The following is a 15,879-nucleotide window of genomic DNA, read 5'->3' as shown; positions in this document are numbered from 1 at the left end:
GGTGGGGGGGACATCAAGGAACACGGGGGGTTGGTTGGGGCAGGAGTCGGGAGGGCATGATCCCTCCTGGGGTGAGGAGGGAACCGGTTGTTATGATTTTGGCAGCTCATCACTGCTCACCCCCCTCTCACACCACCACTAGTCTTTGGCACCAACATCTCCTGCCCAGCAAGGGCAGTTCAGTTGCGGGTGAGCCCCTCAATCAGGGCATGCCAAGCACAGTTCTGCTGCCCTTGATTCACACAAGGATAACAACACTTTAGTACCTCTGCCCCCAATAACAAACTGACTGGTGATCCAATACCAGCCAAAAGGAATCATTTGGGCAAAGCAGCCCCATCATGCTGAGCACCGAGGCAGGGTGGGTGTGTCCATGCAAACAAAGGCAGCTCCTGAAGTCCTCTTCCCCAGCTCACCACTAGGTGTCAAAGGAGAGCTCATTCAGACCCTACTTATATTGCAAATGTCCTAGTTTGGTGAGGGCACGTCTACACAGCACCTGAGAGGTGTGATTCCCAGATGGGTGCATGTAAACATGCTGACACTCCTGGAGCGAGCACACTACCAATAGCAGTGAGGCTGCAGCAGCAAGAGGACGGATTGGACTAGCTGCTGGAGGAGAAGCAGCTCCAGTGTCTCCTGGAAGGGGAATCCCAGTGGTGCAGGGGGGCTGCAGCCAGCGCTCCATGGCGCTCTGAACATCCCGTTAGTGTCACACAGACCCAAGTGGGTAAAGTTACTTTTATGCCAAAGTCTTTGCATGATCTGGGTCTAGGTTATGACAAAAGGTAGCAAGTGAATGAGACAAACCAACTGGAGTCTGAGGGGTGGGAGGGGATGATGAGGGAAAAGTAAATCTCACTTACACATTGTCTGTCCTGGGATGGTTGTAAGGCTTCATGGATGTTGGTTCCATTGCTGGGAGATGCCTGAGTGAGAGACAAAAGAGACGGCTTCAGACCTTTTTATATTAAATACTCAAGTGTGTCTCTGTCCATTTCTCTGGCATAATTAAAACACAACTCTAGCTGTTCAGACTAGGGACCCTGTTCTAATACGAAAGCCTTAAATCTCACCTCTCTTCTCCTTTCCTCTTCCAGACACTCTGCTGTCTGAACTGGAGAGAAAAAGGGGAAATCCCTAGGACCATTCAGACAGGGTGAGATTTTAGGAGAAGATTATCTTTAAATTGGGAGAAAATTCCAGTGCACACATCTCCCTGGGATTGTAGCTAAAGTTACCAACCAAAGCGACAGTGGCCAGAACACAAAGCCCTAAAACTAGCCCATGTAGCAGTGAGGAGATCCAGGGGCACTGGAGCAGGGAAGACCAGGGGCCATGGTGGTGAGGCCACTGAGCTCTGCCCATTTTTTAACATGGGCACAGTTTGGGGGCAGGAGGCCACTGCAAGCCTTGGGCAGGTGCGGAGTGTCACAGGCAGTGGTTGTGCTTCAGGCAGGGCAGCTGATCAGCTCCTCCCCATGAGGAACAGCCCCTGCCCGTGGTGCCAGCTTCTTCCCAGTCCCAGCCCCTCTGCACAGGCTGGGGGAGGGGCTGACTTTAGGGTGCACAGGCTGTGCTGTGCTGGGGCCCTATGTCCTGGCCCCAGAAGGAGGATGGATTTCACCTGCCCAACCCCCTTGCACTGCATGTGCAGAGAACCCAGTTTGGGGGTGCAGTGACTGGCACTCAAGGTGACTGACCAAGTCACTCAGAGATTGATCCAAAAGCCTTCTATGTGATTTGGGAATCTTTCCTCTGCTTTCAAGAGGCACCAGATCAGGGCGTGGGATCTTCTTGTGCCTTGGGGTCTCTGCTTGCGAAAGAAGTTTATTAACACTCAGGTTATCGGCATCTCTGGGGAAGTGGCTGGTGAAGGTTTCTCAGTCATTGTTTGACACCAAGTACTAAGATCCATTGTACGTTGAATTATAATTTTGATGGTTCAACCCCCAGTGAGCACCCAATCAGCATCTTCACTGACATGAGCTGTGAATATCTAAGGGACACAGCCCTGAGCACCTGTCCCTTTGCCTTTCTCACCACCGCTGGATTTCAGTGTCTGCTCCCAGGTGTCTGCCCCCCCAGACTCTCCCAGGCCCCCTCTGTCTGTCCCCAGATCCCCTCCTGCAGCCAGGCTGGACAAGTGGCCTGAGAGCCTTGGGGACAGGAGAGCTCTGGTTAGCCCATCCCCTGTACAGCGCAGGAGCCCCAGTGCCAGCTCCCCTCACAGCCGCTGCCATCTGCAGAGAGCCAGGAGTCCTGGAGAGCTGGGGAGACTGTGCAGGGAAACAGAAGCAGGAGCCGCCAGGCTAAGAACAGGTGTGACGGCTGCTCTCTTGGGCAGCGCACCCAGCACTGAACCAGGGACCCCTAGAGCTCTCTGTTTATCCCACACCCTGTGCAGTGCAGGACCCCTTGTGCCAGCAGCCCTCACACCCGCTGCCCTTGGCCATTGGGCCCCAGCCCTCACCTGGTGTGGAGGAGATTGGTCTCAGTACATCACTGAGTCCCTGGCCTCTCTGCTGGGACTGAGAAACAGTCAGTCCAGGCCTTGCTGGGCGTGGTCGTGTTACAGGGCCACCTGCCCCACTACCCCCAGGCTGAGCTCCCAGCACATTCCACAGGCCCCTGAGCTCCCATCAGATGGACTTTCAGCCAGGGCCGGTGCAAGTAAGTTTCGCACCCTAGGCGAACTTCCACCTTGCCCCCACATTCCGCTAACCCCGTCCCACGCTGCAGCTAACCGAGGAGCTAACCCCTACCCTAGGAGTCCGCCGCCACCGCCCCGCCCAGGGAGCCCCCCGCAGCAGCTACCCACCTCTGCAGCTAACCTCGCCTGGGGAGCTTGCCCCAGCTCACCTCAGCTCCACCTCCTCCGCTGAGCACGCCAGCACTGCTCTAATTCTCCTCCCTGCCCAGGCTTGCAGCGCTGATTGGAGGAGACTTAGAGCTGGGCTGTGTGCTCAGTGGAGGAGGCAGAGTGGAGGTGATCTGGAGGGGGGAGCAGTTCCCCTGTGCGCCACCACCCTCCCCCCCGTTACTGCAGGCAGCCCTCCCCGCACCCCCCCCCAGCTCACCTCCATTCCACAGCCTCGCCAGGGCGGACTTTTATGTATCCCCAACTACTAGGCGCCCTACGCAGCCGCCTAGTTGGCTTAAATGGTTGCACCGGCCCTGCTTTCAGCCTCAGTCTGTGTGGTGGGGGGGGGAGGAATTGGGTTATTGCCCTGAGGGAGGGAGATTTACCTGCTCACAGACAATTTTAACAGTTCTAAAGCTTCAACTTTTTGAATCTCAGTGTCCAGTGTCATTCAATAGTTCTGGTCTGACCGAAATATTCTCTGATCCCCCCATAATTTCCCAGAGCTGTGAACGTTTAAATTGGAAACAATTGGAATGAAATGCTGAAACCCAGATTTTTGTGCAACTGTGAAAGTTTACAATAAATATAAAAATTGCTTAAAATGAGCATTATGTATCAAAATTATATAGTATAAAACAAGAAAGAATCCCCCCAATTCTGACTATCGCTCCTCAGCCACACAGACCCTGCTCCTGCAGGCTCATCCTCACAGGGAGAGCTGATGTCCATGTGAAGCCCCAGTGACCCTCCCCACCAGCACAGGGGCTGATTGCCAGACCAGAGCCCTAGTGGTCAGTGATGAGCTGCCAAAATACTAACAACCGGTTCCCTCCTCCTCACCCCATGAGGGGTCATGCCCCCCCGACTCCTGTCCCATCCAACCCCCCCATGTTCCTTGACAGCCCCCCCCACCCATGCCCTATCCACCTCCCTTCCCTGTCCCCTGACTGCCCCTTGCCACCCCATCCAACCCCTTCTCTCATTCCTGATGGAACCCTGGGGACCCCTACCCCATCCAACCACCCCTTCTCCCTGTCCCCTGACTGTCCCTGGAATCCCTACCCCTAACTGCCCCCCACCACCCCATCCAACCCCTGCGCCTTCCTGACTGCCCCCCCCGACCCTTGGCCCCGTTCAGTCCCCCTGTTCCCTGCCCTCTGACTGCCCTGACACTAATCCACCCCCCCAACTCCCCTACCCTCTTCCAACACCCCCTCCCTGCTCCCTTACTGTGCTGCCTGGAAGTGGGGAACCACCCGGCCAAGGTCGGGGCCGGGCAGCAGCCCCTCCCCCAGCCTGTGCAGGGGCTTCTAAATTTAACAACCGGGTCGGGCGATCTGGTGCAAACTGGCTGCAGCTCACCACTGCTAGTGGTAAATTTTTCACCACAACCTCCAGGGCTCTGATCTTACAGGTAGGCCCCTTCCAACTGAACAAAGAGCAGGAGTCAGTTCCAGGAAGGGAAACACCCCCTTGCTGCTGCAGGCGGGGCATAGTGTGAACTCAGGAATTTGAAACAAAGCCTGTTACAAACTGCCCAGAGGGAGCCATGGCTGCAGAGAACCCCGTGGAAAGTCTCCAGGAGGAAGCGACATGTCCCCTCTGTCTGGAGTATTTCACAGAACCTGTCAGTCTGGAGTGTGGGCACAATTTCTGCCGAGCCTGCATCAGCCAGTGCTGGGAGGGATCCGATACAGACATCTCCTGTCCTCAGTGCAGAGAAACTGTGCAGCAGAGAAACCTCGGGCCCAACAGGCAGCTGGCAAACATGGTAGAAATCGCCAAGCGACTGAGTTTACAGGCAGCAAAGGGAAGCGGAGGGGACGGGGTTTGTGGAAAACACCAGGAGGCTCTGAAACTGTTCTGTGAAGAGGATCAAACCCCCATCTGTGTGGTGTGCGACAGATCCCGGGCTCACCGCGCTCACACGGTGGTTCCCATCCAGGAGGCTGCCCAGGAGTACAAGGTAGGGGACTGCTCTCCCATCTAATGCATAATAACCTGTAATTCAAATCCAAAGTTAATAGCATCACAAGTTTCCTTAGACTTGTGTATCTGTGTCACTCAGCTGTGTGTAGCCTTCATTGCATGAAAGAGGCTGTACAAATTAATGATACTCCAGCCTGACAAGAAAGGCAAGAGAGCGATTTAAAAATTGTCTGATGTGGGATTGTCTGATGTGCGATTTAAAAATTGTCTGATTGTAGCAAGGATGGGTAAGAATGGTGTCTCTAGCCTCTGTTCGTCAGAGCATGGAGATGGATGGCAGGAGAGAGATCACTTGATCATTGCCTGTTAGGTTCACTCCCTCAGGGGCACCTTGCATTGGCCGCTGTCGGTAGACAGAGACTGGGCTAGATGGACCTTTGGTCTGACCCGGTACAGCCGTTCTTATGTTCTTATGAAAGTTTTCTCTGAGCAGCTGAATCCTTTTCAGACCCAGCTCCCACCAGTGAACTAAGGGAACTCTCTGCAGACCGGAAGTGATTAAATGCCCAGTGAGGTTTGATTCACAAGAGCTGCAGGCCAGTCTATGTGGGAGCGCTGCCTTCAGACTGGAGAAGGGGGAGTTACAAGCTGTGGCTGTTATTACTGATTATGTCACAGTGTTTATTATTGTTATTGGCATCCCAGCAGCCCCCAGATGAGATCTGACCTCGATTGTGGGGGGCCCTGTAGAAAACCCAGTGAGGGACAATCCCTGCCTTGAGCCATTTACAATCTAACTCAGAGGTGGGAAAACTACGGCCTGCGGGCCACATCCAGCCACAGGCCCATCCTGCTCGTCCCCTGATCTCCTGGCTGAGGAGGCTGGCCCCTCCCCGCTCCCATATTGTCCCACCCCTGGTCTAACTGGACAAGAGAGACAAAAGGTGGGAGGGGAAACTGAGGCACAAAGAGGGGAAGTGACTTGTCCAAGGTCACTCAGTAGGTCAGTGTCAGAGCCAGGTATAAACCCCCATTTTTCCAAGGCCAAGCTCAGTGCCCTAACCACTAGGCTACACTGTCCTCTCAGGAGCACGGGGCAATGATGACATGTGGACAGTAGGAGAAAAAGACTTGAGAAAAGCCCCAGACTCACCAGGGAGACGAGGTTTCCCAGGGGGAACCTGAACTTCTGTGTTGCTCCATGAGGGGTTAAACTCAGATGCTACTGGTCTGCATTAGAGGAGATCACTGGGCTAAACGCTGTGTGGGACCCTGAGCACCTTCAGTCCGCACACAAAAGGGCTCCAGACAGCTCAGGTCCATGCCAAGTACCACTGGGATTACACTGGATTGTAGCAAAACCAACCCCAGGCTGGAGCTGACCGGTGCCAATCTGACCTGCTCTGTTGTGTACGTGGGCAGGGCCCAGCCAGAGCTGTTCTGTTAGTCCCACCAGGCAGCCTTTAGAAATCTCCCAGAATGCACTGCTTCCGGGATCTTTACCAGGGAATGGGACAGTGGGGACCTACCCAGAGGGCATTGCCACGGAAAGGGTTTAGGGCAGCACTGGGGGAAATCCCAACAGTTCCTTATACAAATCTGCCTCATTAGGAGGGACCCTGAGGCATCTCCAGAATATAGGACATGCCCACGCCTGCCAGCATGGGGCCCTCCCGCACCTGAATCGATCAGCCTGCTTGGGCCCTCCCCTGCCTTTGTCAGCTCGACCCCCCCTGCGTCATTCTGCATGGAAGTGCCACTCACACCCCTGCCCCCACCCTCACTGGTGTCCTCCTGCATCCTCCGTCTCCTCTTCTCTCTTTTTCACCGGATGAAGCCACACCCAGTGCTGGGACCCTACCAGACACGAATAGTGCTCCACAAAACTGGGATTGTGCAGCTTCCAACCAGACGAATGGCCTCCTGACGTCTCATGGGGTTTGCCCTGGTGCCTAGACCAGATCAGCCCAACCAATAAAGTCCCCATGGCTTCAGGGCTGAAATCCCAGCCCATATTGAAACCCTGGTGGCTTCTGGGATTTGTATCACTTTGTTCATTAAACCTCAAAAACAGATTTATTGATTCACCCCCATGTGACTCCAATGTCCTGTTATGCTCTGTACCGCCCATCAATTCACAAATACCAGTTAAGCTTGGTTATAATTGAGATCTGTCTCTAATTACTAAAAAGACTGAATCTGAATTGGTAACGAGTCTGATAATGACACACTCCCAGTCTGCACTGATAAGGTTTCATCTCCTTGGTGGCCCTAATGTCACAAAGTGATTAGGACCAACAGTTATCTTGGATGAAAAAACGAAAAGCTCCACACCCCTCTCAACCATTCAAATTCAAGTTCCCAAATCCTTTCTGTTTCTTCAGCAAAAAATCCAGACCCAATTGAAGACTCTGAGGGCAGAGCGAGAAAAGCTGCTGGGATTGAAAGTGACTGGAGAGGGGAAAAGCCAGGAGTATCTGGTAGGTGCCTGTTGTTATGAACCAGCAGGGACTGGTAGTGGGAGGTCTGTTTGGAGGCAGTTTCCTGTGTGGCTTTGGTGAACATGGGCTTGTGAGTGTTTCTCCATGACCATGGATTGCTGGGTTAGACTGGTGCATAGACAAGCGCCAAAGTTCCATTTCAGCTGGTCAGTTAATGTCTAGCTCTTGTGACTTGCCCAGAAATCCTCCCCAAGTGAACTGAATGTCCCCATGAGGTGCTGTCCACTGCATTTCGTGCATTAACACGTTTGTTTCTTTTTTCTCCCCTGGTGTCTCTGCCAGTGCAGTGCTGAGTCCTGCCTCCTGCTGCTCTGGGTCTGAATTCCCAGAGACCATGAATGACATAATATGCTAACATGACAGACATGGAAACCTCCCTTTCAGAGATACAGGGGCTGAAGGGGAAGCTGTGAGAGAATCCTCTCCCTAGGGTAAAGTCAAATGTCAGAAATCAGGATTTTCAACTAAGTTCTCCCTGCTGCACACTCAACTCTTCATGAAAGGATCCCAGGCTCCATCCATGTCCCTGACCAGTTCTTGCCCTATTTTCGTACAGAAACAAACACAAACCGAGAGGCAAAAGATTATGTCTGAATTTCAGCAACTGGGGCAGTTCCTGAAGGAACAAGAGCGACGCCTGCTGGCCCAGCTGGAGAAGCTGGATGAGGAGATTGTGAGAATCCAGAATGAAAATGTCAGTAAACTCTCCGAGCAGATTTCCCATCTCAGAGAGCTGATCAGTGAGCTGGAGGGGAAGTGTCAGAAGCCAGCCAGTGAATTCCTGCAGGTGAGACACGGAGAAACAGAGGCGCCAATTCCATGGGTGCTTAAAGACCAGAGCACTCATGGAAAAAAATTAGTAGGTGCTTAGCACCCATTGGCAGAAAGCTCCCCCCTCTACCCGCAGTGCCTCATGCCCACTGATGAACTCCTCCCCGTCCCTCCCAGCACTTCCCACCTGCCTCAGTGGTAAGAGGGAGGGTGGAGGTGTGGCATTGGGGAAGGGGAGGAGTTGGGGCAGGGCCTGAGGTTGAGCACCTCCAGGGGCAACTAGAAGCCAGCACCTGTGGTTAGAAACATCCCAGATCCCCACACAGGGAAGGGAGGGCTCCTGAATCATAAGCACTGGAGCCAGTGGTCAGAGATCTGAGTGTAACTCGGCGTGTGCATTGCTGACATGTGAGTGACTATTGTTCTTTGCAGAATTACAGACAGAGATCTTAGAGATGGAAAAGCCCCATTAGCTCAGGGAATCCATGGCCCTGGGGTCAGGGCAGGGCCTCTCTTCCCCATATTTGCAAAATCCCTTCCCTGGGATCCCCTGTGTGAATCAAATGGAACTGATGATCTTTCCTCTCTCTCTCCCTTCCCTCTAGGATGTCAGAAGCACCTTGAGCAGGTACGTAGCTCCCTCTCACTCCCCCTCGCACTTCACAATACTGGGAAAGAGCTTAATGGTGATGTTAGCACTGCATCTCCCAGGGCTGTACAGCAAAATGTGTGGGGAAGGTCACGTTCTAGATACAAATCTCTCTGATCAACTTCATCCTGAGGGTCTCACCCTTGTATAGGAGACTCTGGGATTCTCCATTCAGTGGGAAGGACTGACCTCAAGTATTTCCTAGAGTTGTCACCTCCCTGGGGGACTGGCCTCCTCAGAATAGTGGGGATGGAATATGGGCCTGTCACTGCTGGGGCCCTGGTTACCATTCAGCCCAGGCCAGCAGTGGTCAAGAGTCTTTCCCACTTGAAGACTCTTTGGAGACCTGTGTGGAATGAGCTGGGGAGGTGGGAGTTGGTGCCTTAGTCTAGTTCCTAGGGGACAGATTTCTGCAGCTGGGAGAAGCAGAGGAATTCTAACTCCAGGCCCATTAAAGCAGCGACTGCCTAGCAACCATTTATAATGAGTCTCACAATGAACTGTAATCACATGACATTGTTTCTCTCCAGGTGTAAGAAGAGGAAGTTGCAGCAGCCAGAGGAGATTTCTCCTGAACTGGAAGAGCAAGTCAGTGGTTTCTCCCAGAAAACTATTGCGCTACTGGAGGCTCTGAGGAAGTTCAAAGGTACCTGGAAGGGATCTAGGAGGGGAAACTGGTATATGTATCTGAGACTGTGGAAAGAGAATGGCTCTGGTCAATTGGTTCATAATACATTATGCTTCTATTTAATTGTTGGATGAGAATGCCACACACTTAGGGTCCAAGACACTCAGACTGCTTAATTCAACCCCTTATTTGTTCCAAAAGCATGGCTTGCCAGTACAGTTACTGTTAAAGTAAGAAATGACAGACATACTGAAAGAAATACTGGCCAGTTACCTTCTCCTGGGGCATAGGCAGGTCATGATGCATTTCTCCTATGATGCTCCTTACAATGTCTGACATATTTTACACATCCAGAGTATATATTTATTAGTTCTTTTCCAATCACCTTTGAATGTTATGAATAGGAAGTATCTTGTATAACTCAAACACTACACATGCATGTGTGTTATGTATTGTAAGTATCTTCTAACTGGCAGGGCTTTTGCTATCCAAGCTATTTTCAAGTTATTCTCATTTCTGATTCGTTCATTACCAGTCATTACACACTGATGTGCACGGGTCACTTTGACCCTTTTCTCCACATGCGGTTTTTTGGACTTTGCTAACTGCTCCTGGGCAGCACATTGTGGGTGTCTGGTGTCTCTGAGGACATTTTGTGGTCGAAACATCTCTTTGTCCCACAGAGCAATTTATGAACACATCACTTAATAACAAGGTAACTTAAGGAAATATTTCCCTTATGTCAAATACAATGATTTCTGAAAATCTTACTTCATCATATAACACAAAAGGTTCTACCAATCCCAAAGGATTGGACACATTACGCCCCAGGTTACCAAATGTTTCAGATCTTACCCAAATACACGCTACAGCCATTTCTTGTTAACAAAACTACACTTTATTAAAAAACAAAAGAGAGAGAGTATGGTTAAAAGATCAGTATACACACAGACATCGAGGTTCAGATTCATAGCGGAGATCGCGAGCTTTCTAGCTGTAAAGAGTTCCTTCAGAAATAGTTGATAGTCCAGTGTCCAATATCACCTTGAGGGCGTACCAGCATAACTGGGACCTCAGTCTTGCGACTCAAACTTCCCCTGATGAAACCTAAGCAGATCTGGGATGACAGAATCAGGACCCAAGGATCTTTTCTACAATTTCATGTCTTTTGACAAGTTGGGAGTTCACAAGGATGTTGGGTCCATTGCTGGGAGATGCCTGAATGTGAGAGGAAAGAGGTTTCAGACCTTTTCACATTAAATACCTGAGTGTGTCTCCGTCTATTTCTGTGTCATGATGAAAACACAGTTCTAGGAGATGAGAGTGATGATGCTGTTATATATATGAAGCCTGAAATCTCACCTCTCTTATCCTTTCCCCCTCCAGACACTCTGCCGTCTGCACTGGAGAGAAAAAGAGGGGAACCACTCGGAGCACACAGACAGGGTGAGATTGCAGCCCCTTCCCAGCACTGGCCCCTCTCAGCGGCCCCACCCCTGCTCCTCTTCCCCCGAGACCCTGCCCCTGACCAGGCCAGAAACCAGAGCTGGGCTCCCACCCAGGGAGCCCAAGTGGCATTGTGGAGCCCTGCACCCTCCACCTGCCCTGGGTGGAGAACCCCGGGGAGTGGGGACATGGGACAGAGCCTGCTCTCAGGCCCCCCAGAGACCCACCCAGGACAGGTGAAGGATCATGAGCTCTCCCCAGCAGGCAATGCTCCCAGCCTGGCCAGGGGTCAGGGCTTGGTGGGAAGAGGAGTAATGAGGCAGGGCCACGGAGTGGGCGGGGCCACCAGTGGTGGGACCTCGTGCCCCACCCCCAACTTCTACCAAGGGTCTGGAACTCCTGGGGAGATCCCAAGCCATCATCACGCATTCCAGGGAGCGGGGACCTGGGCTGGGGGTTGCTCTTAGGCCCCGCAGAAACCCACCCAGCAGAGATGGAGGATTAGAAGCTCTCCACAGCAGCCAAGTTCTCAGCCTGGCCAGGGGGCGGGGCCTCAGCAGGAAGAGGAGGAGTGGGGCAGGGCCATGGAGGGGATGTGGCCACAGGTGGTGAGACGTTTTGCCCCCCACAGCAACTTGTACCAAGGTTCCAGAACTCGTGGGGAGATCCCAGACTGACATCACACAAACACTCCTGACACCAACCTTAGTGCTGAGTTCATGTCCAGGCTGCTGGACGGAAACATTCACTGAGCAGCACCTGAACAGAGCTCTCTGCCCTGAGGGCTGAGACATCCCTCTGGTTTACCCTAGTGGAGAGGTCTCCCCATCACTCTTCTCCAACATCCTGCCTTTCCTGTGGGCAGGGCTGGGCTCTCCCATTGAAGCTGCTCCCTGCTTCCTGGATTGGGGAGACGCTCTCCCTGTGATGCTAGCAGGTCCTCCCCTCTCTCTGGGCTGGGGATGGGGCTCCCCCACCCAATGCCACCTCCTACTCTGTGGTGTTAACCAGCTATTCCCCAATGCTGCACCTTCGTCTCTGTTCCCTGGCCTGGGAGTGGAGGCTGCATTAGGGGAGGGAGCTTCCCTCTGGGGTATAAAGATGATACCGGTCTCCTCTGCTCCCTGCTCAGGAAAAGCTTCTGACGCCTTCCTGGCTGTGTCTGTGCCCCTGGGAATGGAGCAGCCCCAGCAGGGGGAGCCGGGAGCTGAAGCTTCTGGAAGCAAATGAGAAACTCACTAGGCCCTGGTCTATGCTAAGGGGGCGGGGTGTCGAGCTAAGATACTGCCCCTCCCCCATCGACTCCGCTTCCGCCTCTCACAGCAGGGGAGAACCGGAGTTGACGGGGAGAGAGCTCGGGGATCGATTCATCGTGTCTAGACTAGACTCTATAAATTGATCCCCGATAGATCGATCACTACCCTGAGGAGCTACAGTGACATCCCTGCTCGGTCTCAGGTGCCCAGGGCACAGGCAGCTCCCTGGGATCCAGGCCTGTCCCAGCCAGGACGGGGCTGCTGGGCAGTGTGAGAAATGGCCCCAGCCTCCCCCAGGACCAAGCTCTGCCCCTAACGCTCTGATTCTCTCTCCCCAGCAAATGTGACTCTAGATCCAGACACGGCTCATCCCAACCTCGTCCTGTCTGAGGATCGGAAAAGTGTGAGACTGGGAGACACATGGCAGGATCTGCCCGAGAACCCTGAGAGATTTGACTATTGGGGCTGTGTGCTGGGCTGTGAGGGATTCACCTCGGGGAGACATTGCTGGGAGGTGGAAGTGGAGGTGGGGGCTGGGGGATGCTGGGCTGTGGGGGTGGCCAGAGAGTCTGTGGGGAGGAAGGACGGGATCAGCCTCAGCCCTGAGGAGGGGATCTGGGCTGTGGGGTGGTGGGGTCGGTTCGAGGCTCTCACCTCCCCTGCGACTCCTCTGCCCCTGAGCAGGGCCCCCAGCAGGATCCGGGTTTGTCTGGACTGTGACCGGGGGCAGGTGACATTTATCGATGCTGGTGACGAGGCCCCGATCTTCACTTTCCCGCCGGGCTCCGTCCCTGGGGAGAGAATCCGACCCTGGTTCTGGGTGGGGGGATCCCAGCTCAGACTGTGTCCCTGAGACACACAGGGGAGGGGCGGGGGAATATCTCACTGGGAGCCCTGAAATCAGCCTGTCTAGCCTCACACACCCTTTTCTCTGTGACCTCTTCCTGTGGACTTTCTATCATCCCGTCTCTATGACCCTGGAGGCTGCTGCGTGGCAGAGAAGCCAATAGCATCACTGACCCAGGGACTGTGCAGCCTCTTTGCCGCTGTCCTCTATGATCCAGGAGGACTCTTGGGATCCTGGGTCAGACAGTGCCACTGAGACATGCGGTGCTGCGGGGGGCAACAGCCCACTGGGAATGGAAAAATGGGTTTCTCTAGCCAAGTAATCCTAGCCCCTGTGGCCTGGAGGACTCCTGTCTACCCAACCTCTGGCCTCTTAGCTCTATGACCCCTGGAAACTCCTCCACCTCCCTCCCTGCAGCACCAGGTATGGGAGAAGAAAAGGGGCGTTGGGGCAGATGTGGGGGCTACAGAGTCACAACTGGTGGAGGGGCTGGGGGCAGAATTGATTTGAGGTTATGCGGCAGTATTAATGTGGGGCTGGGAACAGGCATATCGGGGGGGTGGGCAGGGACACAGAACTATTTAATTAAGATTTGGCATTTTGGGAAGAAGCTGGAAGCTCCGCACCAAGCGGGAGCCTGGGAGAAGGAGACCCAGGGACTGTGGAGTGTGCATTCATCCCAATATCCAGTAGAAATGAGTGACAAGCGTAGACACTTCCTAGGTCGATAAAAGAGATTTTACCATCAATGCAGTAAATCCACCTCCAGAAGACACAGTAGTTAGGGCAATAAAGAATTCTTCCCTTGACTTATCTGCGTCTACATCAGGTGTTAGATTTACCTAACTACATCACACATGGTGTGAAAGTTTTCACAGCTCTAAGCGATGTAGCTACGCTGATGTAAGTTTTAGGTGTAGACCAGGTCTCAGGAAGAATATTGCTACTACAGCAGAGCTACAGCTGTCACTGAAGTGCCATAGTGTAGATGCATCCGGAAGTGTTTTTTCCATCGCTCTAGTTTATCCCCCTTTCTCACAGACTGTAGCCAGGTCACCGGCAGAATTCCATTGGCTGCACCGGGGGTTAGGTCGATCTAGCTGTGGCACTCAGAGCACACAAAGTTTCACAGCCCTGAATAACATCCCCAGGTTGATCTAAGTGTTAAGTGTAGAGCAGGCCTAAGAGGGCTTTCCCTGGAGCTGGCTGAAAACACAGGGACTGAGGGACTGGCTGGCAGCTTGGTGAGCGTGAGACAAAAAGCCAAGAGAACCAGTCCTGAGTGTGATCCCAGCAGGAAACTGAGTGACAGCTTGCTTCAGGCCGGGGTTCCCTGGAAAGGCAGATGTGGAGTTCTGAGTAAAGAAACTGCCGGCTGCTGTTTGTTTGTAGCGTGTTCAGGGGAAAAGAATGTGTGGATATTGTTTGTAAATAATAAAGATTGCACCAAAGAAATACCTGACTCCTATAATCAATTTCTCCTGCCAATGGAAGAACCTAGCAAGGCCCCAAACACTGGCTAACTGCTCAGGTCAAAGGAGCAACGGTGCAACCACAGTCAAAATCTAGACCTGTGGAGGCAAATGCGTTGGTGGGAAACATTTGCGGGGAGCTCCAGCAGCAAAGAGCCTGTGCAGAGGAGCAATTGCTGCTAATTGTGGACTTGAGCATGTCCAGCTTTGTGTGCCGAGCAGTCCCCATTGTCCCTTTTCTCTGGCCTGACACTCCTCTGCCCAGAATCAGACAAAACCAAAACATGGATCTCTGCCTTGTATTTCCCCCCAGCAGACCCAGTCAACACAGTGATAATGAACTCGGTATTGGCCCAAGGAGACAAAATGACAGGAAGAGACTGGGGCAGCTGGAACAGGGTGGGGGATTGGGGTGGGGAATGGGTTTGAGTGTTACTTTCCCTTTTGTGTTTGGAGTTTTACACAATTAAAACCTAAAATCTTCTTTCTAGCTCGTAGCTTGTGTTCTGAAGGGGCTCGGCTGTGACCTTCAGGTTGTGATGACATAAATCTTAGAAGATTTACCATAAAATCACCCTTCAGCTCCAGGTTTTCTCCAGATTAATGAATTGTTGCTATTTTCATGCATTGTCACTAACATACACCAGCTGCCTCTGACCTTAACCCAGGGAGCCCCTGTAGCCCGGCTGGTCCCAGGCGGGTGGTTAGATGATCAGCAAGATACCACCAAGCCAAGGCTCCTCTGCCAACACATTGCCACTGAAATCACTCAAGGGGGTTTAGTTCCCACCTATTGTTTCAGTGCAAGTCTGTGTGTGACTGTGGATGCCCTCACTGTGTATTAATATAACCCTTCTGCTGGGGGAAGCTCGCAGCAGCCAGGCCCGGGTTCAATATCTAGGGCAGTGAGTCCCAAACTTTAACAACCCGTGAACACCTTTCACTAAAATGTCAAGTCCTGTGAACCTCCTCCTAAAAATGAGTATTTCCAGGGATATTCTCCTTGACCTGAGTATAAATTATAAAAGCAGCGATCTTGGAAACACCTTAAGATCTGCTATTGTGTGGCCAGGGAGGTTGAAGTGTTCTCCTACAGGTTTTACGCCATCATGTGCCAGCAATGCCCCTCTGCTATGTACATCGGCCAAACTGGACAGTCTCTACGGAAAAGGATAAATGGAGACAAATCAGATATTAGGAATGGCAATATCCAAAAAAACTGTACAAACCCCAGGGGTTCACGAAGCCCAGTTTGGGAACCACTGATCTAGGAGTTCATTTCAACAATACAACAGAACCAGCTCCAGCCCCACCCAGTAACCTGAGAAAATGACACACAGCCCTGGGCGCCTCTAGAGGCAATACTTCCCCTCTCACAACCACGGAGTCTGAGTGTAGAAAAGAAACTTTGAATGAAAGGAGAGAAATCACACGGCATTCATTTGGGGAAACGCTGCAAGCTGGATTAATAAACATAAAACCATGAGCAAAACAACCACCCTGGAATACATTGG

At 52.6% G+C, this 15,879-nt stretch overlaps 1 protein-coding gene across 1 annotated transcript; it reads left to right on the top strand.

Annotated features, from left to right (window-relative positions):
* Positions 1 to 4,212: 4,212 nt before the first annotated feature.
* Positions 4,213 to 13,403, top strand: LOC123346676 (zinc finger protein RFP-like). Its single transcript, XM_044984151.1, has 8 exons — positions 4,213 to 4,832; positions 7,180 to 7,275; positions 7,853 to 8,083; positions 8,673 to 8,695; positions 9,247 to 9,362; positions 10,731 to 10,790; positions 12,385 to 12,566; positions 13,311 to 13,403. The coding sequence occupies exons 1-8, from the start codon at positions 4,416 to 4,418 to the stop codon at positions 13,401 to 13,403; spliced, it is 1,218 nt and encodes a 405-aa protein (XP_044840086.1). The 5' UTR covers positions 4,213 to 4,415.
* The last annotated feature ends 2,476 nt before the right edge of the window (positions 13,404 to 15,879 follow it).

The sequence above is a fragment of the Mauremys mutica genome, chromosome 12 (assembly GCF_020497125.1).
Source record: "Mauremys mutica isolate MM-2020 ecotype Southern chromosome 12, ASM2049712v1, whole genome shotgun sequence".
Lineage (NCBI taxonomy): Eukaryota > Metazoa > Chordata > Testudines > Geoemydidae > Mauremys > Mauremys mutica.
The sequence above is the reverse complement of the archived record's forward strand: the minus strand, read 5'-3'. Positions and strand labels throughout refer to the sequence as shown.